Source organism: Lacerta agilis, chromosome 1, assembly GCF_009819535.1.
Source record: "Lacerta agilis isolate rLacAgi1 chromosome 1, rLacAgi1.pri, whole genome shotgun sequence".
Classification (NCBI taxonomy): Eukaryota; Metazoa; Chordata; class Lepidosauria; order Squamata; family Lacertidae; genus Lacerta; species Lacerta agilis.
The window spans coordinates 39897981-39923754 of record NC_046312.1 but is presented as its reverse complement, the minus strand read 5'-3'; the positions used below and the strand labels follow the sequence as shown (position 1 = coordinate 39923754).

The 25774-nt window shown below is 40.1% G+C and overlaps 1 protein-coding gene across 3 annotated transcripts in view; it reads right to left on the bottom strand.

Annotated features, from left to right (window-relative positions):
• The window catches only part of EIF2AK4 (eukaryotic translation initiation factor 2 alpha kinase 4), a 42922-nt gene that overhangs the window by 1618 nt on the left and 15530 nt on the right, over window positions 1–25774 (bottom strand). For 2 of the 3 annotated variants that reach the window (XM_033145000.1, XM_033145020.1), the window contains 27 exons: window positions 25169–25272; window positions 23513–23670; window positions 22981–23399; window positions 21691–21760; window positions 19824–19907; window positions 19184–19306; window positions 17735–17839; window positions 17236–17290; window positions 16736–16815; window positions 16118–16219; window positions 15304–15354; window positions 14683–14919; window positions 13141–13216; window positions 12273–12394; window positions 10666–10715; window positions 9985–10153; window positions 8879–8995; window positions 7105–7170; window positions 6075–6245; window positions 5437–5571; window positions 5247–5354; window positions 4583–4711; window positions 3928–4014; window positions 3586–3698; window positions 2598–2656; window positions 1633–1730; window positions 130–195 (listed from right to left, as the gene is read on the bottom strand). In XM_033145000.1, the coding sequence (XP_033000891.1) occupies window positions 130–195; window positions 1633–1730; window positions 2598–2656; window positions 3586–3698; window positions 3928–4014; window positions 4583–4711; window positions 5247–5354; window positions 5437–5571; window positions 6075–6245; window positions 7105–7170; window positions 8879–8995; window positions 9985–10153; window positions 10666–10715; window positions 12273–12394; window positions 13141–13216; window positions 14683–14919; window positions 15304–15354; window positions 16118–16219; window positions 16736–16815; window positions 17236–17290; window positions 17735–17839; window positions 19184–19306; window positions 19824–19907; window positions 21691–21760; window positions 22981–23399; window positions 23513–23670; window positions 25169–25272 (3154 nt within the window). The remainder of the gene's footprint in view (window positions 1–129; window positions 196–1632; window positions 1731–2597; window positions 2657–3585; window positions 3699–3927; window positions 4015–4582; window positions 4712–5246; window positions 5355–5436; window positions 5572–6074; window positions 6246–7104; window positions 7171–8878; window positions 8996–9984; window positions 10154–10665; window positions 10716–12272; window positions 12395–13140; window positions 13217–14682; window positions 14920–15303; window positions 15355–16117; window positions 16220–16735; window positions 16816–17235; window positions 17291–17734; window positions 17840–19183; window positions 19307–19823; window positions 19908–21690; window positions 21761–22980; window positions 23400–23512; window positions 23671–25168; window positions 25273–25774) is intronic. The other variant, XM_033145010.1, reaches the window with a different exon arrangement.

Genomic DNA, 25774 nt, shown 5'->3' with positions numbered 1-25774 from the left:
TAACTAGAACACTTTGTTCCTCTGTTTTCCCCTATATTTATTTATTGCATTTATATCTCATCTTTTTCTCCCAAGGAGCTCAAGGTGGCATACATTTAATCATTTAATTTCCACAACAAAGTTACTTACTGCTAAAATTTCAACTTCACTTTTCTGTTGCAGAGTAGCAATGCAGGTCTGGAGTTTGGTTTGTACCTGAAAATTACATTTGGTTTTAAAGATGCACATACGGACAAATCTGATTATTCCTTTTCATATCAAAACAAAAACAAGCAATCCTGTTGAACTGTATACACTATACAGTCATACCTCTACTTACGTATCCCTCTGGATACGGAATCTTTGGGTTACAGCCACAGCAAACCTGGAAGTGTATACCTCTGGGTTTCACCGCACGCATGCGCAGCGCAGAAGCACTCAAATGGGTCGCGTGTGTGCACAGAAGCGTGCCTCTATTTATGTAATTTTTGGGGTGCGAATGGACCCCTGGAATGGATTTTGTATCCACTGTACTCTCAAGCCAAGTCTCTCTCACTGAACTGTGCTACATGCTACAGTGTTTTCATGGAAGAATCAAAATGAAAATCCACATGTACTGGTATATCAAACATCCAACAGCCAGGTGTGCAGGGGGTTTAACTGCATATCCACTTGCACGTCCACCCACACAATGCATTCTACAAATTAGATTGTTTAAGGCGTTCAAAGGGCAGGGTATAAATCCTTAAAATAAAAACAGCTATCCCATGTGTGCGAATATTATTGACTCTGTCCTGAAGGCATCCAAAAGCCTTCGAAACCACTCCATTCACTAGGATGGTGAGCGGCAACGTGAACTGCGGGCCTCTCAGAATCATGGATATTTTGATGCACACACGCCTCTATGTTTATTCTTCAAAACAATTTAAAAGCAAAAAAGATTCAGCGGACTTAATTCATCAGTAATGCTTCTTGATCGCATTCGCTGGTTGGAAATAATGTGAAGCACCTTGCTGGCAACCTATTTTGCAACAGAATGATCCTGACCCTAATGTCAGACGCTGGTTCTGCAGCTTCTGATTGGCTGCAGCAGCTTTCTGCAGCCAATTGGAAGCTGTGTCTTGGTTTCCAAATTGAACGGATTCCGTTCTACTTCTGAGGTACGACTGTAGTTTGAAGCTAAGCATTTTAAGGCAGCTAGTAGCCTGGCAGGCAAGGTTTCATGTGCAAATTTCAGCCATGTGCACTTGCTTTTCATGCAGATGGTTTTGGGTTTAATCCCTGGCATCTCCAGGCAGGGCTGGGAAATGTTCATGTCTGAAACTGGAGAGTCGCTGCTAAATGTAGTAAATGTAGACAAGAGAATGGGAACCTCTGCCCCTTCAGATGTTGCTGTACTCCAGCTCCTGTCAGCCCCACAGAGCATGGTCAATTGTCAAGAATTATGGGAACTGGAGTCTCAACAACTTTTGGAAGTCATATCCTAGTGTAAGCAGTACTGAGCCTGATTGACTTGTGATGGACTGATTTGGTGCAAGACCACTTCCTTTTTTCTTTTCTGCATCCCTGACACGTATGCCATTTGTGGCGAGACCTCACTGCTACGGAAACACTGCAATGTAGCTACTAAAAGGAGAGCTGCATTTATGATACCTGAACTTCATAGCGCCGCCTGGCACTTGCAGACAACTTCTCTGATGGTACAATGCAGACATTTGGTACCACTACAGTTCCATGTGGCTCAGACATACCTAAGATGATTTAAAATATTTAGTTAGAAACACCTCTCTTACACATGAACGCTTAAAAGAGACAAAAAAGCTACAGGTGAAACTCGAAAAATTAGAATATCATGGAAAGGTTCATTTCCTTCAGTAATTCAACTTAAAAGGTGAAACTAATATATGAGATAGACTCATGACATGCAAAGTGAGATATGTCAAGCCTTTATTTGTTATAATTGTGATGATTATGGCGTACAGCTGATGAGAACCCCAAATTAACAATTTCAACTTTGGGGTTTTCATCAGCTGTACACCATAATCATCACAATTATGACAAACAAAGGCTTGACATATCTCACTTTGCATGTCATGAGTCCATCTCATATATTAAACTCCAGTAGCTAATGAAAACAATTGCTTACATAAATGGATGTTTCCACGATATGCTAATTTTTCGAGTTTCACCTGTATATAACAAGTCTTCATGTGTTATGTCCTTGAAAGCATTTTTAATGCTAGCCTGCACTGAACTATTGTAGTTTCTTGAAAAGCTGAATACACACATAAACAACTAGGTTTCACTATTAGATGAGACTTCGCACCTGCCCTTCAGCAAGAGGTCCCAGGGTGGTTACAACAATTTATATATACAATATTAAAATCAGTGAAAACAAATTGCAGTTGAAAGAGCAGGGTAGGTCCTGAAATATATATAATTTAGGTGCCAAGGAACTGCATTTTCCACGGAAGAACTTGCTAAAATATAAAACTAGTTATGTTCAGTATACAATTAATGTGCAGCATCTGCTGTAATGTACATGATCTGTGCAATGAACACTACTAAATTAATATATAGTCTAACCGTTAGCATATACCTATGTATAAAGTACATACCTGAAGTATTAGAAAATGATCCTTTTAGATTTGGTGCTGGCAGATTATCAGAAATTTCCCTAAAACAAAAACAGCAAACAGGTTGCTCAAAACATTTGTTATTATGAGCTGCTTTCTTCAATATTACATAAAAGTAAGATATTTTGGACAATGGAACAATCCTCAGATTTGCTGGCTGGAAAGGGTTAGGACACTGGGGGTGTCTGCCAACAGCAACTAGCTTCATTGGTGGAGGAGGGTCTCCTACTACACCTCTGAATAGGTCTGCAGGCGAAGATCTGCTACTGGAAGTTCTTTTGGTGGTGGTAAAGCCCCAAATGGGGCATTCAAGGGGGTGACAGGCAGTCTTTGATCCACCGGATCTCTAGATTCATGAGAGATGTCTGATGACTGCCTAGCCTCGCAACACCTGGGATAGAGGGAGAATCCAATGGTGCAGGGTTGAAAAACTAAGGAACTGGAGGGGGACCAAAGTATAGCCCTGGCCAATGTGAGCCAGAATGGCTCTGGAAGTGGCAGTTCAGATGCCCCTTCCACACGATCGCCAATTTAGGTAATAAATCAAAAGGTGATGTGATAAATTGTTATGTTGTTCAACATATGACAACTTCTGTATTTTACTCTAAACAATATGCACTTATTTATCCTGAGCTGTTTGCAAAATCAACCAGGAAGGCTGCTTGTTCAATGAGCTGCACCAGAGCCTAACAACACTGCTGGAAGGATTATGTCTGTGACTGTCTAAAACACACACAAACACATATAATCAAAATGTGGTATTTGTTGCCTTGTGTTTTGAAATGATTTTGCATTTGATTGTTATTGTAACGGTGTACTGATTTGCGTTTTTGTTCTGTTGTGAGCCACCTTGAAACACATTTATAAGGAAAAGTGGCATACAAATTTTACTACTACTACTACTACTACTATTCCTACTACTAATGTAATTAGTGTCTTATTTCCCCAAGTTACTATGCATTATAGCTACCTGTTGCTTCTTTCGTCACAGAATTTGGTCCTCAGTTTCTGAGCCAGATGATCTACTAGATCAGATTCCAAAATCCTTTTCTCTGTCTGCCTTTCCTTCTCAAATGATTTCACCTACAAAAAATGCAAAATAGGTGTTTGATTCCCCTTTGTATTACTCCCATCCAGACACTGACCAGGCTTAGACCTCCTTTAAGCACCATCAGCGAGGTGGCTGCATTATGTGCCCTCAGACAACACTCTGCAAAAGAGCACCGCAAAATTTGGGAGTGTGAGCAAACAGGGCAGGAACAACAGGCAAAGAAAAGCAGAAGGGGAAAGATGCAACCCAGGCACTTTTTACCTTTACATGATTTCCTTCTTTATCAGAGACGAGGGCCACGTAGGTGATCCCGGAACACCTGCAATATTCCTGCAGTTCCTCCTGGGACTAAAAGGACCACAAATTATACAAAAATAAAGATTGGATTTCACACCACTGAATGTTTTCTGGAAAGACACAGAAAGACAGTGTGGCTGAGAATGATGCACTTGAACTGAGGAGAGGCGTGTTCAAATCCCTCCCTTTCCACAAAGCTTGCCGGGCCAGTCACTGTCATTCAGCCGGATCTACTTCACAGAGTTGCAGTGGGGATAAGGGTGAGGCGGGGGGGGGGGGGTGGAAATATTTTTTTAAAAGTAATATATATAATCCATACCAGGCAGAAGTATCAGGTTTTCTCTGCTTGGACAATCTTTTTGGAGGAGTGCTCATACAAGATATGTTGTTAAGCTTTATGAGGTTTCAACAATTTTAAAGTGAGAGGCAAGGGGTGGGATTCAACTAAATCCTTGTAGGGGTGGAACAGGTTACACAACAGGAGTCACTCCCTCAACCCTGCACCATCCCCAAATCTGTTCCAGGGGGACAGAACAAATCAGGGGTACCGGGGGGGGGGGTACCTGTGCAGCTGGAAGTTGTTGAGTGCTATGATGAATATATTAGATAGGCGATTTACCTGGGACCAGTCATACATGATTTCAGCTGCAATTCCTGCAGCCCAGAGCTTCTGAACAATATTGAGAGCTCTTGCCATTGACGTTTGGCCAACACTAACGACTAACAGGTCGCAAGAGCTCACAGTAATCTGGAAGAAAAGGAAGGGGGCGGGGAGGACCAAATTGTTAGAATCCTAGAGGAACTGCCCCACCACTGTTTTTGAAATGATTAAGTCAGAATGGCAGTGAACTTTGCTTTTGATAGATATAAAGCAGTCCTAGCTGCTAAATAATGGTCATATTCTTGGTTAATAATCATAATTATTTGGACATCTTGGAAGGTGCACAGGCTGGAGGCAAACAACGATTTGGAGAAGCCGACAGACTTTTTGGAAACAAGAGTTTAACTGTTTTTTCCTCCAAAAAAATAAGTTTACATGCATTTCTACATTACACGGTTGGAAGCATCCAGGTATTAGTTTCACCTTCACCATTTGCATGACCCCAATTACAGGAATGAAAGTCTTAAATGAAACAAGCATTACCAGTCTTAATACTATTTGCTATATTTTCATGTAATTGATAATGTTTGAGAGGGATCAACACTTCTGCAGCTTTGTTACTCTTTACTGAGTTTACATTTAAATGATTTTAAAAACGTAATGCAGAGGAATGCAAACGTACAGGCTCTTCCATACTCAAAACTGCTGAGCTTATTCTGTCTATAGCTATGCTGACTCCAACTGCCGAAGGAACTGGACCAACTGCTTGTGGGCCTCTGAACTGTGGAATCTGAGAAGACAAAAAGCAGAGGTATACTAGAAAAGTGTCAATCACAGCTTAAATTTATAAGCATAAATTTATAAGCACTCACCAAATGATCGTATCTTCCCCCAGCAGCGAGAATGTCAGTAACTATCCTATGTCTGCGTTTAATATATGCAATAAACTGAAATATAATTCCATTGTGTTGCTGTATTTTATAAACCAGCCCCAAATTTATGGATACCTGCAAGACAAAACGTTGCGTTTATGTCGTCATCTTAGACTTAAGGCAACTGCAGTAAGCAGAAATGGTACCACATGTTCAAATTAACAAGCATGTAAAGTTGTTTCAGGTGCTAAAATGAGAATTAAAATTCCCTAAGGAAGGCAGCAGTGATCTTAAAGAGCATCTATCCCCTCCTGCCTGGCTTTTCACAGGGTGGGGTGTGCAAGAGCTATTGTTATCCATCTGTCTCAAGCTTATCCTCTGCACTGGTGTACAACTGGTCATTTTCAATTAATGACCTAAGTAAACTGGTCAGATCTCCTGCCTCCTTTAAAGTAAAAGCCCCCCAATACTACACATTGTAATTTTTTTACATGTTGCGCACTTAAGGTGACTAGCTTCAGTAGGTGCTTTGTTTATGGCAATTAAATCCGGAAGATCTGTTAACGATTAATCAGTGGCCTGACACATAAGAAATACTGTTCTAAGCCATTTATTTGACTTAAAAAACTCGTACAAACCTGAATTTTTATGCCAAGTTTCTTTAGCAGACCCACTGTTTCCTCAAGCTCTTTCATGGCGAGTTTCACCAGCGAGGTGGCCCCCGTCTTTTGCTTCAATATCGTGTTTAACAATGGCATCAGATCTTGCAACTCCCCTTTCTGTTCAATGAATTTGTACAGTTGAACAAGCTGAAAGGCAAGAGATGGGTATAAATGAAGCACAAATGTAAGAATTGCTACGTGCTGGTTGGAACTAAAGGCACAAGAGCAGAAAGCTCTATCTGCAAGGCAAACAGGCAAACAAAGCAGCTGTTTTAAAATGGGACTATGTGAGTTCTAAATGGAGCCGCAGTCAGTATTCTGGACCAACATTTTGTACCAGTTGGAAGTTGCTGCATCATCTTCAAGGGCAGCGCCATTCTAGAGTGTGTTGCAACAACCTATTCTGGAAGTTACCAGAGCATGGAGTACAATGTACAAGTCATCTACACCCCAAAGTAGCCAAACCTGTTGAATCAATTAAGCTGGAAACAGGCACTCCTGAGCTTCCAGTGACCATGCTGGTGCATATCTGCTTTTCATGATTCAGCTTCCAATTTACTGGCCTACTTCCAGCTCACTGCTGCCTCCAAGCACTGACCTTGCACCTTGGTGCCCTTTCCTGATTTAGATAGAAAAATGGGTGTGATCCCAGTGGTTTCAGTATGTTTAAATACTGTCTGTTTCTAATAGAGAAATCTCAGCTAAGTTAAGTATAAAATACAGGCAGGTCAAAGCCAACCAATGTAAAAGACTGCAGTATTGGGAGGGAGTAGCTATGTCCTGCCTGGGACGAAGGAGAATATAAAAAGAAAGGTTAAGTAAAATGCTCATGGAAGTATTTGCACACTCTCCTGAACCTCCATAGCATTATGAAAGAAAACTGAGCATGTTGCTTTTAATTTTTAACCACTCTGAGAATCTCTCAGGGCTCAAGAGTGGGGTATAAATGTATCTATACATCAAAAATAACACGCACACATAACCAAGGCATTTTCATTTTACTTACATTGTTTGATGATAGAGAAATGTTGCAGAACTTGGCTTCCACTTCTCTTTTAGTTAATTTTTCAGTCTGCAGCAAAATAAATGATCAACATACAAGCTGTTTGATACTCTCTTATTTCTAGTTTGGGGGGGGGGGGACGACTTAAAAGAGAATTTGTGTTTTTTAAAACCAAGCAGTATATAAATTTTATGAAATAAAATAAAATAAAAATGTGACATTTAAATTTCTGTCCTGTCACCCATAAAATGTTCAACATTTATATGCAGATTATTATTAAACTTTATTTATGTGTCTCCTTATATTGGAACGTCTCAAGGAAACTTACATAGAAAATGAAGAAATATTAGAAACCATACACCAATTGTAACTAAAAGTGATCACACTAAACATCCCCCAAGTACATATTTCCCACAAATGATCACTGTGACAGAACATTTTGTTGTATTTGTAAATAAAAAAATACAAGGAAGAAACAGTTAAAAATAATCCACTGAGTGAATGAGAGACATACATCAACATTCAAATGCTTGGGTGTATTAAAAAAAAGTCTCTGAGGAAGTTTGAGGCAAGCATACAGTCAAGTATTACCACTACGCCAATGATACACCACAACTAAACATTTCTTGCCCTCTGAAACCCAACAGTTCTGTCTCTGCCCTTGGAGGAAGGTCTGAATGCAAATCCTGGAATTTGGTGTTGCACCTGAACTGATCTTAAGACCTACTCTGGTTATGCTTTGGGTGAAGGATTGTATCTCAGTGGTGAAGCATTTGCTTTGCATTCAGGTGGTCCCAGGGTTCAATCCTCAGCATCTCCAGGTAGGGTTGAAAGTATCTCCAGTGTGAAGCCCTGGAAAGCCACTGCCAGTCAGTGTGGACAATACTGAGCTAGTGTCAGGGGCCGTGCTGCAGAGGGCTACACTGATGAGGAATTGGTGAGAGTCTCCCCCCTCCTGCTGCCCCTGACTAGGATCCCAAATCTTCTCAGAGGGACATAGTTCAGAGGATAAGAGTTGGGAAGAACTGGGTGGTGAACAGCTAGGAGGAGGAGAACTGGGAGAGAGAGAGAGAACAGAAAGCATCCATCCACTCAGCCCAAGGACAAGGAGAGCAGATAAGGTGGCAGGACAGAAAGCACAGTGGTTGTGAGATCGGGTTGCAAGTTGCGGAAGTGACGTGGATGACGAGGGGGGAAGTGGGGTGGGATCCTTAATTGGGAGCACCTTCATTCCTAGAAATAGATTCTTTGTTCTCTCGCTATGAGCATGAAAATTTCTAAATGGCAAGGGACTCCTTTCGCTTTCTGCTTATCTACTGCCAAAGGGGGGGGGGGGAGGAAGCAGAGTCCCTGAAGCCTGATAGCTAGATGGACAGGCACAAGGCAGCTTCCTATGTAAGAAAAGCTTTACATGCAACATGCGCTAGAATGTGACAAATGCTGGCCACAGGAAAACCAATGCTGTATGAAGAATAAGCATCCACACCACTATCTCCAGGGTTCCTGAACCAGCAAGTGATGTCTGTACCAATCACAGCAAGCAGATCTGGTGCATCAAAGCCAAAAGGCAGCTGGGGACATTTTATCCAATGTTCACCTTAAGGTTACTTCCCTGCTACTTGAACCCATTGTCTTTTCCTTCTCTCTGTGATCCTGGTGAACACCTACTCTACCTTTTCCCGCTGACCACTCCTTCAAAACCTGCTGCAATGATTTATGCAGCTTGTCTGCAACCAATCAAGGATTCTTGTGGTTACTGAACACATAAATGACTTACCACAGCATCATAGAGAATGATGTAAACTTGATTGAGTTTATCTTCAGGTATCCCGCAATGCAGGAGGATAGCTTTCAGTAAGGCAGTGTGATTCAAGAAGATGCTATAGTTTCTTTCCTAATAAAGAGCAATGTTTGGTGTTTATGCCCATTACGTTTTCAATGATAGCCAAATTTGAGTTTCTTTAATTCAGTGAAAAAAGTTCACTAATCATTCAATCTCCTAATATATAGCATTGTGTCTTGCACATCAGAACTTAGGTGTACTTCAAACTTGGAAGAACTCGTCTGAAACTGCACTTAAGCCATGTTAGCTGCGTACAACTTGAAAACAGTGGTCAGGATCCAATGAACCATGAAACCTGTTCTGTGAGTCTAAGCATGCTTAGGGGCAGAAGCCTTCTCCCTCTACCCTGGCACTGCAAAGAGTGGTTTTGAAATGGAGTAGAGTTTGGAAAACATGGTATTGTGGTGTGAAGAGTATGTGTCAGAAAACTTCAAAAACTCTATTCAGCTAATGCAACTTCACTGCATAAATCTAAGCAGTTCTTGGCATCCTAACCAGTTATTCAAATTTGGTATTTAATATATAAATACTTGTAGAATCATTAACATATAAGCTTCAACAAATAAAAATGAAGGCTATGTTTATGCCATGCTGGGTTGTGGCTACTGTGTTCTCGGTGTGATTTTCTAGTAATCTTAGCTGGTACAAGTTCCCTACAGTTTCATAATGTCTGCTTCTCCTCTGCAATTTTTTTCTTAAAATGTTTTGAGATTTTTCAAGGGAAGGTATGTCAAAATCTTTGGAAAAATCCAACATTTTCTCCTTAATGTCTTGCTTACAGATACTAAACACATATACTCCTTGATGAGAAGTCTGGCAAATATATGTTACAGTTGGGTAGAGAGGCAAGAAAAACTAAACTGCATAAAATTTTGAAAGACTTCTGTAAGGCAAGCTATAAAATAGACCAATTTCATTCCTATTCTGCCCTAACATTAAGGGGATAAGTGCAGGAGGAGAATGAGACTCCTCCTTTTAAACTAAACAAAAACTAAAACACTGTGTATGTTTTGGAAAAAAGAAAACAGAGGAACACTTACTTGCAACACAGGAAACTCTTGGATTATTTCAGAAATTGTGTAGATTGCTTCTGCAATAGGTAGAAAACTGTTGCCAGCAGGAGTGATGATATCCAAAGCACATTCTAAGAGCTCTCTTGGATGACAGCGGTCTAATTTCCGAGGCCTGAAAACCCGCTCAATACAGTATCTGGGAGGGTGGGAGGACATATTTATTACTATTTGGGGGGAGGGAGGAAAAAAGCTCAACAACTTTGCGGGTGTCAGGAATTTTACATTTTGAAATATAGCAACCCTAGGTTCCAGCGACAATTACAACACAATAAAAACAGCAACGTACAATATATGGACAGCAAACAATTAACACAGCCAATAAAATCATGTGCAGAGATCAACGATCAATCATCTGACATTCCCAAAGGTCTGGGCAAACAGATATGAATCTGCATTTTACAGTCCTAAACACTGACTCATCTACCCCTATTCTGCTTGCAACAATTGGCTGTGACTTGAGACTTCCTTCAGTGCTGCTACTTAAGATTCTTTTTGTAAATGGAAATGCCAGGGAATGATACAACATGCAAAGTGTGAACTATGGCCTCTCCTACATAGGTCAGATTTATTTTTAAAGGTACAAAATTTAGACAGGCAGATACTACATTTGAAGAAAGAATGAAATATATTCCTGGGCCATTCCCTTACCTTTTCAAATTTGTTATGTTATTTCTAGCTACATATCTTGCAAAAGGAATCTGGAGGAGGAAATGTAAAATGCAGAGTGTAAATTAAAAAAAATAATTGTATCAAACAAAAGCAGTTGAAATGATTTTGCAGTGAACATAGTACTTCATGAAATAGAGAAAAATAGGCTTCTTATCATTATAGTACAGTAGTACCTTGGGTTACAGACGCTTCAGGTTACAGACTCCGCTAACCCAGAAATAGTACCTCAGGTTAAGAACTTTACCTCAGGATGAGAACAGAAATTGTGTGGCGGCAGTGGGAGGCCCCATTAGCTAAAGTGGTACCTCAGGTTAAGAACAGTTTCAGCTTAAGAACGGACCTCTGGAATGAATTAAGTTCTTAACCCGAGGTACCACTATACTTCAGAAATGATTTCCTTACTTGTCAAAAGTTCATTTTAATTCCAAATAGGCAATGCTAGTGAAAGTTTTCCACCAAAATTTCCAGTAGGTTCATCTACATAGCCAATCATTCTAATTTATGTGAAATTCTTCCAGTAATCAATATTTTATGGCTAAATGAACAGAATAACCATTTGAAATTGTTGCTAGTTTAATCCTCTAAATGAGCATTTTATTTTTAGCAGAATTGGCCAGACCTATGACATGATTAAATAAGGAGGTAAAAAGGAACAGGCACGTCAGAGCAACCCTTTCGACTGCAGCTATTAAAATTCTTTAAAACACTTCCTCCAATCAGACTGCACATTTATATATATATATATATATATATATATATATATATATATATATATATATATATATATATATATATATAACTATTTTGCTATGGTGACAAAAATACTAAATGAAGCTAATTTGTCACGCTGGGAATGTGTTGTTGACTATGTGAAGCCATTTCTGAGTTAATCTGCCTTTTATAAATGCTAGAAATTGTTTCCTTAATAATAATAATAATAATAATATATTATTATTATTATTATTGTTGTTGTTGTTGTTGTTGTTATTATTATTATTATTATTATTATTATTATTATTATTATTATTATTTGTACCCCGCACATCTGGCTGGGTCTCCCCAGCCACTCTGGGCGGCTTCCATCAAATATTAAAATACATTTAAAATATCACAGATTAAAAACTTCCCTAAACAGGGCTGCCTTCAGGTATTTTCTGAATGTCAGGTAGTTGTTTATTCCCTTGACCTCTGGTGGGAGGGCATTCCACAGGGCGGGTGCCACTACTGAGAAGGCCCTCTGCCTGGTTCCCTGTAGCTTTGCTTCTCGCAGTGAGGGAACCGACAGAAGGTCCTCAGCGCTGGATCTCAGTGTCCGGGCTGAATGATGGGTGTGGAGACGCTCCTTCAGGTATACAGGACCAAGGCCGTTTAGGGCTTTAAAGGTCAGCACCAATGCATCAGGTTTCCACATGAGAGAGAAGGGAGAGTGGTTGCAAAGCAGTAAGGTCTTATAGGAATTCAGCTGCATGGAGAGGACCATCCTATAATGCCAACATCAATGTCTGAATCAGCCCTCGTCGTCAACAAAGTTGGTAAAGAGGTCGGGCAGAAACTCTAAGATCACTTAACTCCACATTGGTACTCACCCTGAGATCATAAGGAAGCATCACCAACATTCCACTGTGATCCATTAAATATGAAGCTTCGTTGTGTTCGTAGAGTTTTCTGTTCCTAGGCATTAGCAAGGGGGTGTGCAGCTTGATAGCTCCTGTTCAAAAATGGTTGAAAGAGTCTAATTTCTGCACCACAAACAGGGAACTGACAGACAATTTTAGAAAGCCAGTGCACTCTATGTCACATTCCTTTTTTTCTTAATAAGAAAGCTGTATGTTCATGATTGGCTGGTCAACACTCTGTAAGAGATATTGGGCCTACCCCTGTAATAGGTGCAGAGAAGAAAGAGGACTCTCTTATTGCTATAAGATTGAATTGCCGATGTAGTTTTGGTGACCATTTAAATTCTCTTTGCATAGAATTCACACATACCGTTCTTGTGAAAACCTTACTGGAATAAACTGGAGCATTATGGGTTCCTGGGCAGAGTGCATTAATTTCATAAAAGAACATCCTGGAAAATTGTGCCTATTAACGCTACCTGACATCTTATAAGAAAATTTAGAGTATGTGCCAAATCTTATTTGGCAAAATAAGACTGCCAAATTGTGCTCTGTTGTAGGGGAATTAAAATTACCACAGCGGTCCACAACAGACAGTGTTTTTGGACTGGCTCTGGAAAGGTGAACAGTTTGGTGTTCAATTATTCGCCTCCAGTTTATTCAATTACTCAAACAATTTTTTAAGATAGAAGCAAAAACTAAAAAGGCAAAATCTTTGAGCTGTTCAATGTCCCTGTAATCCACCAGCCTCACATTTTTTTTTTTGGAGAGAAAATAGTTCCCTAACCCAATTTACGTCTAAAACAAATTCAAAAACCAATTGTGTAAACATACATACCATGTCTTTTAAAGATTCGGCTGACTGTCTCACATACATGTTGCTGAATCTTGATTGACTGCCCTGAAAAACTGCCCTGGAATCAAGAATGATCATGATGCATAAGGAATTCTGAACACTGGAAACATCCAAAGTACAAGCCACCTCAAATCAGAACAGCCATACTGTCACACCATGAGAAAGCAATATGGATGTTATACTCAGGAAAGAGTCTAACATTAGTTTTAACCAGCAGATCATTTCATTGAATATTGGCCCCTTTGCACTCTGTTGGCTGTTTTCTATACTAATAATTTAAAGTTTAACCATTACAGTATTCCTGGAAATATGATGGTTAGGCCCAGAAACATGCCTCAGAATTTCTGTCCCATGTGAGGCTCCAGGATTAAAAAGGAGAGAATCCAGATGATTTAAAAAACAAAAACAGGCCCTAGGACATAAAGGGAAAATGCAACAGAGGTGTCAGAACAGTACCATTTGCTAAAAACGCTGCTAAAAAATAATGTCTCTCCTGCAACAACTGTTTTTCACATTTCTAGTCATGTAGAAAGGTGTTAAATTGGGAGCAGGAGTTTTTATGGCCTCATGCCTTAACAGCATTTTACATCCATAAATAAAAATAAGAGCTGCATTGGAGACAGGTCACAAAAAGCTTTTGCAAACGTTTTGTGCCTCCTTCTCCATGTAGCCTGGTAAAAGAAAAAAAAAATGCAGTTATAACTGCATGTTCTGTGCTTTTGGCATAAGAAGGGGACATAGATACTGACATCTTTAATGCTAACATTGGAAGCACTACTACTGCAACTTAGTTTTATATGGCACATTGACAAGTGTTGAAAATGCTTAATTTCCATAAGCTTCGTTCCTAGCAAGAGTAGAAAGCAGTTCTGCTCTCGCAAGGTATATACAAGAGGTTTTCACCAATTTGCCCAAGCTGCTATTGTTCCATAGGTACCCTCCTAAACCTTCAGAAACTTCTTTATAGGAGGCTGCAGTGGAAAGTAAAAGTTGGGAAAGTCTCAGATCTTAAGTTCCAAGCAATTCTCTGTTACCTGCTATGCAGATAAGTTGATCTGTTCACTGGAAATGTACATCTATGTGCAACCATCACTGGTGTGAGGCATTTGGGGGCACAATCAGGAGTAGGGCATTTATTCGCCCATATTATCATCTAGTATCTGCATAGGTGGACATGTGTAACCTTATGTAGGATATCAAGCAAAAGTATTCAGTTCTGGATCAGTGTGACATCTGAAGATATTCATATAAACTAGACTGCAGCATCGCCTAGCCCAGGCTTCCTCAAAGTCAGTCCTCCAGATGTTCTTGGCCTACAACTCCCATGATCCCTAGCTAGCAGGACCAGTGGTCAGGGATGATGGGAACTGTAGTCTCAAAACATCTGGAGGGCCGAGTTTGAGGAAGCCTGGCCTAGCCTAACGAAGGAGTAAATTGTAAGAGCTCAGATTTCAACAGCAGTTGTAGGTTATTTATTTATTTTATTATTCCTGCAGGGTACTAGTCATTAAATTTAAAGCAAACCTTGAGAATGTCACTGTCATAGGTGTAATCAATTGCAGGAGAGATGCGCTGTGAAAATATCTGACCCATCATTGTCCGGTAAGCTTTCCCATCCACATTTGCTAAAGTATGATGAAGCACTTCGTGAAGTTCAGACTCCTCCATCTGAGGTGGAGGAAGGTGTTCACTCTTTAACAACTCCATAGCAGTTGGTCTTTTGGAAGGATCATGGTTCAACAGCCAAGCAATAACCAATTTCTTAAAAAGAAGCAAAAATAAATAGTCGTTTTTTTATAAAAAATTTTTTACTGCTCTTTTCTTTTTAGTCGCATCTTCCCAACACCACACTTAATATAAGAAGGAGCTAAAAGTTGTAAATAATTGTAACGTCAATATTCCACAAGTGGCATAAGTTCCAGAGTAAAATATAAATTAATCTTTTGGAGCCATTCTAGTGAGCTCTGCAGACTTCACACTTCAGTGTCAGTAGTTTACTTTCCCTTTCTATAATTTATTTTCCTTTGTCTCTAGTGCTATATTGTAATTGCTTGGGCACGCACCGGTGTGAAACAAAGACGGTAAAATTATGATTAAACTTTGAGAACACAGAACACAGCAATTGAAAAAAAGGTTTATGAATACCTGTTTTGCATTCTTCACTTCATCAAAGTCTTCTGGAAATTCAATAGAAGGCTGGGAAATAAAGCAGAGTAGAATCAAACATGAAGAAAGTTGCAAAAGATATGCTTCCCAAAAACCAGAATGGTTTTGTTTTTTTTTGCATTCAGAACAACAATTTAAATATTGCAAGTACTTCAGTCAATTGCCCAAGTGCTTATTTCCAGGGTTTTAACAGCTGAGGGATGCTGCTCAAAACTGAGTTTTCATTGTTGGCAAACCAGTCACACCAGCAATTCTGCCAGATGGCGGTGTAGATTCTACAGCTATTTATTTGTACTATCGCATAGCAAACAATAGATCCCACATGTAATACAGGGCAGACACTGGCTCATTATGCATTGCATCGGGTACATGTCTATTAATGTACAATACCACTGCATATACTTTCCCTTCATGCTTTTTACAAGTAAGAGCAGTAGAGTTCTCCTCCCACCCCAGGCAATGTTGAAGGTAGCAGCCCCCCCTTTTTTATCACAAACCATTTTTGTAGCAGATCTAATGTATTTTACTTAACACAGCAGAAAATAAAATCTATGCTCTATAAAGACTTTGTATTGGCTCAGTGGGTGGAGGGACACGATTAAAAACTAATAATCTCTGGAAAACGTCAATAGGAAGTTCTGGTCTAGATATTTTTAAAAAAATATATATATTCACGTTAAGTTCTGGAACTAGAGTTTTACAACGGGTTTAATGATGGATCCAGAGAGAAATCTGTATGTGACATAAGCAACAAGTAATATTTGACAGGTTATTATGAAGCTTTCATACGTACAAGCCTTAGCTGACTGAGAACAAAGATCCTTTCTGATGCAGTCGTCAATGGATGGTAAGACATCTCAAAGAATATTATACCCAAACTGAAGAGGTCCACTTTCTAGTAGAAAAAGATGGAAAGTATAAGCAAGTGTAGTTGCAAAGAGGGAAATAAGGCATTGCTGCCCATTCCCCTAAGTTTACAACCATTCTAATAGGCTAAGCACTGAGCTACAATCTGCTCAGTTTACCTTACTGCAGACCCATTCCCTTTGGGGGACCTTACTGAGACCGTTTTCTGACGTAACATTTAAATAACATTTTGTGACTGCTGAATTTGATTTAGATAAGGAGAGCAGAATATTAAGATCTCCATGTGCTCGAGGAAGGCACATCTACAAATCCCCCCCCCCCCGTGTGTGTTGCCAATCCTATCTCTCCTTGCTGGGCTCCCTTGTCATAATGGGCAAAGGAACTTCAGCAGTGCTTTTGGAGGGAGCACAGGAATTTCAGTATGGAGAACTAGCAGCAGACAGGCACCCTACGCACAGAAAGATCTCTACATCCAACTCATGAGACCTGGATCGAAAAAGCCACTTTTCCGCATACCTAACACAGTTTCCAAAGGGACTTTTACCTGATTGTAAGTAGATTTAGTATTTCCTTGGACCTCTGGGCTCACATAAAGAGCGGTGCCAACCATTCCTGTTAAGTTACCTGTTAAGGAAAACACTTAGTTATCAACTGCGCTGCAGAAGCACTGTCAAAGTCAAGAAAAATCTAGGCATTTCAAAGTATTTTCTTTAAATGGAGAAGTTTTAAAGTATTTGTCCAAATACAGTGGTACCTCGTGTTAAGAACTTAATTTCTTCCGGAGGTCCGTTCTTAACTTGAAACTGTTCTTAACCTGAGGTACCACTTTAGCTAATGGGGCTTCCCGCTGCCGCCGCACGATTTCTGTTCTCATCCTGAGGTAAAGTTCTTAACCCGAGGACTACTTCCGGGTTAGTGGAGTCTGTAACCTGAAGCGCCTGTAGTGGTATTAGTCCAAATTTTTAGCAATCCTGTAATTACCATCTCTCTTACAGTACATTACAAGCAATTAATGTTTTGTATAGTTAATTTGTTTATACCTACCAGAAGGATCACTTTTTGCAAAACAATCCTCTCCTTCTCCTTGCCTTGTGTCTGCCTGAAAAAGATACCCCAGAAAACCTGAATTGTATGCTTCCCCAGATTGTTGGATGGTTCAAAGCTGTAGATATTCCAAAATCTATGCAACAGACACAAGTACTAGATTCAAATCTCTTCTCAGTTATGAAACTCACAGGGCCAGTATGTACAGGATAGCACTAACTCAAAAGGATTGATAATGTGAAGGTACAATGAACAGAGCTCTGAGTGCCTTAAAAGAACAGTAGGATTAAAATGTAATACATACTACTGAAGTGACAAAGTACACAGAGACAGTGCAGTGAAAAATCACAATTAATTTATCTTCTATCAAAATGAGGCTCTTCCACACTGTGCATACAAACAAAAACTAATAAGCAACCTCTTCTACGTAGCAATAATTATTTTTCAAGATGGCTTACATTATACATTTTTATAGTTCTACTTTTAAAAAAGTACCTACTACATATGCTGGGTGATCTGTTGCCAAACCAAAATCACCAATTTTCACATGGTCTTCAGAATCTAAAAAAATGTTGACAGGTTTCAGATCTCGGTGAATCATTCCCTTTTAATAAAATAAAACAGAGTTTGATATGAGAGAATTGGTATGTATATGGATCACATATCAATATATGGTATGGGCCCAGGATACCAAAGAAACTGTATATTTCTATACATCTGCCTGCTGATTAAAATTTGCAGAGGTGACTTCTCTCTGCATCCCAACAGTGGCCGGAAGTGTAGTTTATTGGGGAAAGCCATATCCCACTGAAGCCAAGTGGAGCTTCTCAGTGAATGATGCAATTTTATGCATGTTTATTCAGAAATAACTCCCACTGTGTTCAGTGGGAGTTACTTCCAGGTAAGTGTGTATGGACCATTGCTTAAGTTAGCTGCACCAATTCGAATCAATAGGAAAGTTAGTCATGATTTATGTCCCAAGTGCTGGTATAGGATTGAATTGTAAGTTTAGGTTCCACTGATTTCAAGGGGAACTAAGTGCAACTAACTTAAATCCAGATCCGATCTTTAAATATTCTACACCAGGGGTCCCCAAACTAAGGCCCAGGGGCCGGATGCGGCCAATCGCCTTCTAAATCCGGCCCACAAACGGTCTGGGAATCAGCGTGTTTTTACATGAGTAGAATGTGTCCTTTTATTTAAAATGCATCTCTGGGTTATTTGTGGGGCCTGCCTGATGTTTTTACATGAGCAGAATGTGTCCTTTTATTTAAAATGCATCTCTGGGTTATTTGTGGGGCATAGGAATTTGTTCATTTTTTTTTGACCGGCCCCCTGCTGAAAAAGTTTGCTGACCCCTGTTCTACACATTCCTACTTCATGGAGGAGGTGTTTTTTTTAAGTTTCTCTAAGAATTTGCTGTTGCTCCTAAGAAGGCAATGCTAAACACATACACTTAAAGGGACTTTCCTAGCTGAAAGCATCTCTTTTTAAAAGGATACCCTTAGCTCTAATTAAAACACAACTGAATGAGGCACTCATTATTTAGAAAACTCCTAACAATGAACCAAGTGTCTTGTAACGAATGAAAAATATGTGCAGATCAAATAGGATATTGTTCCCAAATTGTAGAAGAACCAGTGTGGATCAGTGGGTAGAAAGTCAGACTGGGACTGGGATATTTGTGCTACAACTCCCAGCAGCCTCTTGACAGCCTGGTGAGGGATAATGGGAGCTATAGTCTAACAACATATGGAAGATATCAGTTTGGCGAAGGTTGTGGAATTCCTTCTCTCTCTCATCTCTACATTTTTTTGTGGAAGATAAAATCTATGCAGCTCTGAGCACTTTGGAGCATGGGCAGAGTCAAAGTGGATTAAACAAAAACAAATAGGAATTACAAGGCCAATCATTTTAATCGACTGAGCTTGGCATGAACGTGGCTCACCTTTTCATGGATATAAGCTAATCCATCCAGAATTTCCCGGAAAAATCTCCAGAGGCGATTTTTATCTTCATATAGGCCTTGGTCAATGGTATCCCGCAAGGTGCTCTTTTCACAATATTCCATCTTCAGATGTAAGATGAAGAAACAGTTGAAAAACAGGAAGCCACATTTACTTCATGGTTATGCTCAGCACTGAAAACATTTCTAACTATATCACCGTGATGGTATTAGCATATATAAACATTTACTGTTCAAGTTTGTAGCTTACCCTTTTGACTAACATGTGTGATTTTAATAAACATTACTAACCGGCTACACTTCCTATGTACTGTGCTTGAACCCTAAATGCAATGAGCTTTTGTGATAGGGTGAAATAGAAATCGAAGCCGAACAGTTTTGTTTTCAGAGTCATTCAAAAATCACCACCAAATAAATGCTAGATACAGAGATTAAAAAACAAAAAAGCCAACCCCTGTGAATTCATCCCTCCTCACCACGGAACTAAAATAACTAGGGGAAGTGGGAATCATTTGCACATTTATGGTAAACCATTAACTATGATCTACCGGTGATGTACAAATGCTGCCTTAGGCTCAATTAAAATGCAGTCTTCTACAACAGTCATTTAAGAGTTTCTAACCTGAATGTACAGATGGTGAACAGTCTGAATCGCTGACGTTTCATCCTCTTCACTGTGACTATTTTTTCCTTTGTAGCCTTCATCCTGTGTCAGATAAATACAAGAGTAGAATGCAAGCAAACAGAGATTCTCCATATATCTAGCAATATTCACAAACCAGGTGAGTGCTCGTACTTTTTAAAACCACAGTGGTTTTTATGTGCCAAATCAAATTGTGCTCTGTTTCCATTATTACTGGGATTGAAATGTAATTTTTCTTGACATCAAGCACTGGCATGAGCCCCCACCACATCACTGCATTTTACTTGCATGTATGGCCAGATGAACCTGTATGCTAATAACTATGCCTGCTTGTAGGATCACTTAACATAAGACTGGGGTGGGGGCACTGGAATCATAATATTAATGGTATGTACAAATCTACCCTCAACCATGCAAACCTTTAATGAAGTATTCTATCATCCTGAGATCTGGACCATTAGCCTGTCAAATGTTTTACCTTCATGACCAGAGAATGCTGCCATGTAAAACGCAATACTAAGGAAACACCCTTAAGTTTAAATGCCAATAAAAACTATGGTGCGAAAATGCTGGACTCATTATTAGGCAGTGACAATAGATTTGGCTGGACTTGCTGGCAGGCCACTGTGGGAGGAGGTTTGGTCCACCTGCCCAGACTATCCAAGATACATTGCCAGCAACATGAGCTGTCAATCAAGGATCCAGGCAGAATGCTTAATTCTTTTTTCTTTGTTCTTCGTACAGCCAGAAATCTAACTGGAGATCTAATCAATATTTTCATGGCAGGCGGAAGATGTTTTCTATACCAGCCCTTTGGAAAGCTCTACATTCCAGAATTCAAAGGCACAGCTGGTGCTCTCACAGCGGAACAAGAATTTGACTTCGCTCCAGAAGTAGTAGTGTCAGTAATGCTCTTGCGTAGAGCCCCAACTGCATAGGGATGCAAAGCAAGGGTGTTTTGAGACAGTTCTATAGGCAGTATCCTGAGGAACACTTGGGGGTGTGAAACTTGAATTGTCAAATCTGGTAAAAAAACACACTGGCCAGTCACCCCCCCCCCAAAAAGCATTGACTTTATTAGAACATTTCAAAAAAATAATCTGGAAACTTCAGCTCAGCCAAAATGGGGCAGAGAAATTATTAATGGGGACTAGTAGAAACCAGCACATCATGTCAATGTTTCATCATTTGCATGGGCTTCCAGTCCATTTCAATTCAAAGAGGTGGTAATAAACTTTAAAGTCGTAACAGCCTTGGGGCCAGGTTGCCTGAAGGATCCCCTCTTTCAAGATATATTGGCTCAGACTTTAAGAACTTCATCAGAAGTCCTTCTTTAGTTCCTCCCAACATAAAAAGGTGGATAGGTGGTACTAAGGAGTGGGCCTATTGGCTAGTGGTGACACACTGGTTATGGAATGCCCTCCCCAGTGAGGCTTGCCTGGTACCTATATTAATGCATTTTGGGCATTATAAGAAAACATTTAAAGTTTTTTTAAAAAATCATGTTTCAGTATCTTTAGTCCTTGGGTAAGTATTTTTAGGATGTTTTAATGCCGTGTTGGTTTGATTTTGTGCTGTGTGTCAGTTATGCAGATAGTTATATTGATCTTGGGTTTTTTAAGGGCAGGATTCATTTGACAAAATCCCAACAGCTTTATCAACTGCCTCTATTTAAACCTGGCTTATTTTGCATAGCATGCAGGTTTTAATGCAAAGTGACAGATGACAAATTACTGGATGCTGTATTAGTTCGTGGTATCAGAACAGCTGCAACTGATGAATAACATTAGAGATCAGAATTGTTCGTAAGAGGACACAGAAAGGTACTTTTAGTTACAGTATTTACCACCATAGGATTTTTGCTGTTGTCATCTTCATGATCAAAAATGATATCACTTTCAGAATCTGCTGCTGGCCTAAATCAACAAATATAAATGGAGAACATCAAAATCCTTGAAAAGCAGTGCTTTTCAAGCAACATTCCATGGATTCCTGAATTTCTTCAGAAGCTTATCAAATGTATTGTGAGTGAGCCTTTGGCAAGCGGACACAGGAAATGAGTGCCCTTCCAACATTAAGAGGAACCCCACATAATTACAACCCCTTCAAAACCACTTAACATGGGAATGTCCATCACTCAAATGACTTCAAATGAAAAATTTCATATGCAGAAATACCCATCAAGAGATTAAAAATTACAGACAGAACTTTCACATCACCTCAAGGACAGGTAGTTCAGAATTCAGATGCACAGGATTTAAGTGATAAGGTACTGAGCAATTAGGTACCGTAATGTGTAAGTGTAATAATAATAATAATAATTTATTTGTACCCCACCCATCTGGCTGGGCTTCCCCAGCCATCCTGGGCGGCTTCCAACAAATGTTAAAATACATTAAATGTATGTGCAAATTAACTTTTAAGGAGGCTTCCAATGCATTTCATAGACTAGTATACTAATAGAAAGAAAGAAAATCAAGTCAGTATCCAAACCCTACAAAGTCAGATACATTAGCTTGGATCTAGCATTCCTTTGAGTGGAACTCTGCTCACTAGATGCTCCAACTAGTGGGAGATTGAGACATGAAGCAATCTTTACTGATTCCTTCTTCCCACTACACACCCCTGTAAATCTGTTCAAGAGGGTTGAGAGGAAATCAGCAAAAGTCTCCCTGGTCCTTAACTAGAGGGAGGACCACTAAGTTTCCACTGGATTGCTGTCCCTTCACCCTATTTTGTTAATATTATTTTATAGATACGAATGCTGTTGTACTTTGTGAATCCTATGATTTTTTTTGTGTAACTGTGATGTTTAGCTTTTTTTTAGTTGTTTTGTTAATAGTGTTACATAGATGGTAACTGTATTATTTGGGATTATTTTGCTGGTGGTTTGTTAAGTATTCTATATGATTTATGCTGTATTTGTGATGTTCCATATTTTAATCTTTCGTTTGTAAGCCGCTTTGGGATTTATTTGAACAAAAAGCGGCATAGAAATAGAACCAATCAATCAATCAATCAATCAAAACAGAAGGAGCGCTTCCATCCCTGGCAGGGCAGCTCAGGACTCAATCTACCGACAGTAAATGCCTTATAGGAAAAACGAAAAAAAAACACAAGCTGCACCCCTACTCACAAGAATGACTGTGCAAATACACCTCCATCTTCATCCTCGTCATCATCACTGGATTCCTGATCCCCTCCACTGAACCTGGCACTTGATGATCTCTCGCATGAGGTGCTCCACTCCACTGAACTGGTCAGAACAGGAGGAGGGGCATTTGCTTCTATGTCATCCATGGACTCCGCTTCACCCTTCCCATTCTGAGCCAGTTTGTCAGCGACTTTCTTTCCTTCCGTGGTTTCCGATGTCGGAGTACTGAGCAAAGGCCTCTCGTGCTTCTCTATCCACGCGTTGTAATAGCGCACAATGTTCTCATGGTTCAGGCGGGATAACAAGGTCACTTCCCCTTTAATTCTCCGAAACTGCTTGCTTGTGGGATTGATGTGAATTCGCTTTACCGCGTAACAGCAGCCATCCAGTTTGTTCTGCACCTGCCCAGTGGAAATTACATGACAGATGTTTCAATCAAAATCATAAAAGAAGCTCCTTCCGGGAAACTCCTCATCCCCTTATCAGTCAATTGCACGTAGCATACTGTATGTACCTTGATGACAGCTCCAAAGGCCCCTTTACCAAGCAACTGTAACTCTTCAAACTCATTGTAATAACGAGAAAATTGCCTCTGTGTTTCTGTGACAAAGACATCACTAGCATACTGACTGCAGGGGATAACGGTTTCAATATCATCTATTCCTGTTGAATCTGAAACAAACAAACAAAAAAAATAGTCACTGAGAAGGACAGAACAAATAAGCAATTCCACGTTAAATGGTGACAATCAAGAGTGTGAATGATGCATAATGTGATGCATTAAGAACCTCTGTTGAGATGCAGGCCTATTCTTCTGTGTTTGCTGCAGCAGTCATTGCCAAGTCACATTGGCAGATGTTTCAAACCACTTCAACCAATATAAAAGAGGCAAGTTGAAGCCAATTCATGAAAGGAAATGCTAAGGACCATGTAGATATTTATATTTTATAGCCATCTCAGCTGTGTTTACAGTTCAAATTTAACTCAGTTGACAGACAGGTGCCAACCACCACTACTAAACCTGTCAATCTAGCAGAAAAGCATTGACGCTCCAACAATAGATAACACTACCTGGCTAAGCCATTCCCGCAGTCAAGGTTCAAAACAAGGTATCCTTCTTTAGTTACCTAGAAAGATGATGGACTGGCAATGTTTTCAAGCTGATTATAGAAGGAAGGAAGGAAGGAAGGAAGGAAGGAAGGAAGGAAGGAAGGAAATAAATTATCCCCACAGGCAAAAAGATAAAGCACTAGTGGTAGCAGGAGCAGCCTATTCTGTTTCATCACTTGAAGCAAAACAGGAAGGTGCCACCCCCTCTGCTGCAGCCTCACTTAGCGGAGCTGCGCACCAGTAGCGTCTGGTTCTGGCAAGATCTTGCGAGAGGTCCACAAGATCTTGTCAGAACCCAGAAGCCGTCAACACTTCTCCTCACTTCTCTGGTGGCAGGCACCCATGGAGGCACCGCCCGTTGGATTCCACTGTCTGAAGCAGCTGCCTCAGCCTGCCTCATGGATGGGCTGGCCCTGTGGGATAACAATCCATTCAAGAAAATAATGTAGGCAGGAGCCAAATTCCACAAAATGACTGAAATCTGTTTCATTGTTATACTTTGGCTACTTCCAACGCTCAAATGCTTCCCTATTGTGACTTTTAAAGAAAACGTCTTATTTAAGTTTAAGGTTGACTATGAATGTATTGAAATAGCATGAGCTTTCATGGATTCTTCCTTCCTCAGATGCTATTGTGCAACAGCAGGCTATAGTTGGAGGTTGGTTGATATACAGTGGTACCTTGGGTTAAGAACTTAATTCGTTCTGGAGGTCCGTTCTTAACCTGAAACTGTTCTTAACCTGAGGTACCACTTTAGTTAATGGGGCCTCCCACTGTCGCCGCGCCGTCAGCACGTGATTTCTGTTCTCATCCTGAGGTAAAGTTCTTAACCTGAGGTACTATTTCTGGGTTAGCAGAGTCTGTAACCTGAAGCGTCTGTAACCCAAGGTACCACTGTACTTCAACAATTTTGCTTTTATTCTTACCTATGTATGCAATATGTTTTGTTTAGTGAGTTATTTACTCCTAGGGCTTTACTTTCTGCCTCTGGGAACATTTTAAAGTTGCCATCAATGAATTAAGGGGGGGGGAGGAAAATCTTATACCATTGACTATTTACCTTCTGGGCTTTCTTCCATTACAACTACCTGTGGTGGGTTTATAAAACTGTGTTGCAATAGCTGCTGAGGGCTCCACCTTTCTTTATCTTCCAAACAAACACACCTGAATGGAATTAAAAATAATACATGTTTAATGATGGTTTTAGGAACTTGGGAAGCTGCTCTACACCAAGTCAGATCATTGGTGAACCATTTTTGCAGAACAATGTGCATGCAAGGGCCAACCATCAGCTGACCACCAGTGCTTAATAAGCCCTACGCACAGGGCATTGAAGGTGCATCTTTAGTGGTCCTGCACCTGATGTCATAAACAATGTCAGGTGCAAGGCAGGTGGGCATGGCTTGGCCAGAATGATTTCAAGGGCCACATGAGGGCCTGGCAGGCCTAACGAGGCCTGTAGCAAGAGTTCCCTACTGCCAACCCAGATCCTGAAATAGTTTCTTTGCTTTGTAATGTTTGAGTAAATCTATGATTCTGGGTCCTTCCAACTCCACAATTCTGATTCTGTCTTTAAAATACAGTCATACCTTGGAAGTTGAACGGAATCCGTCAGAAGTCCGTTCGACTTCCAAAACTAAAGTGTGGCTTCTGATTGGCTGCAGGA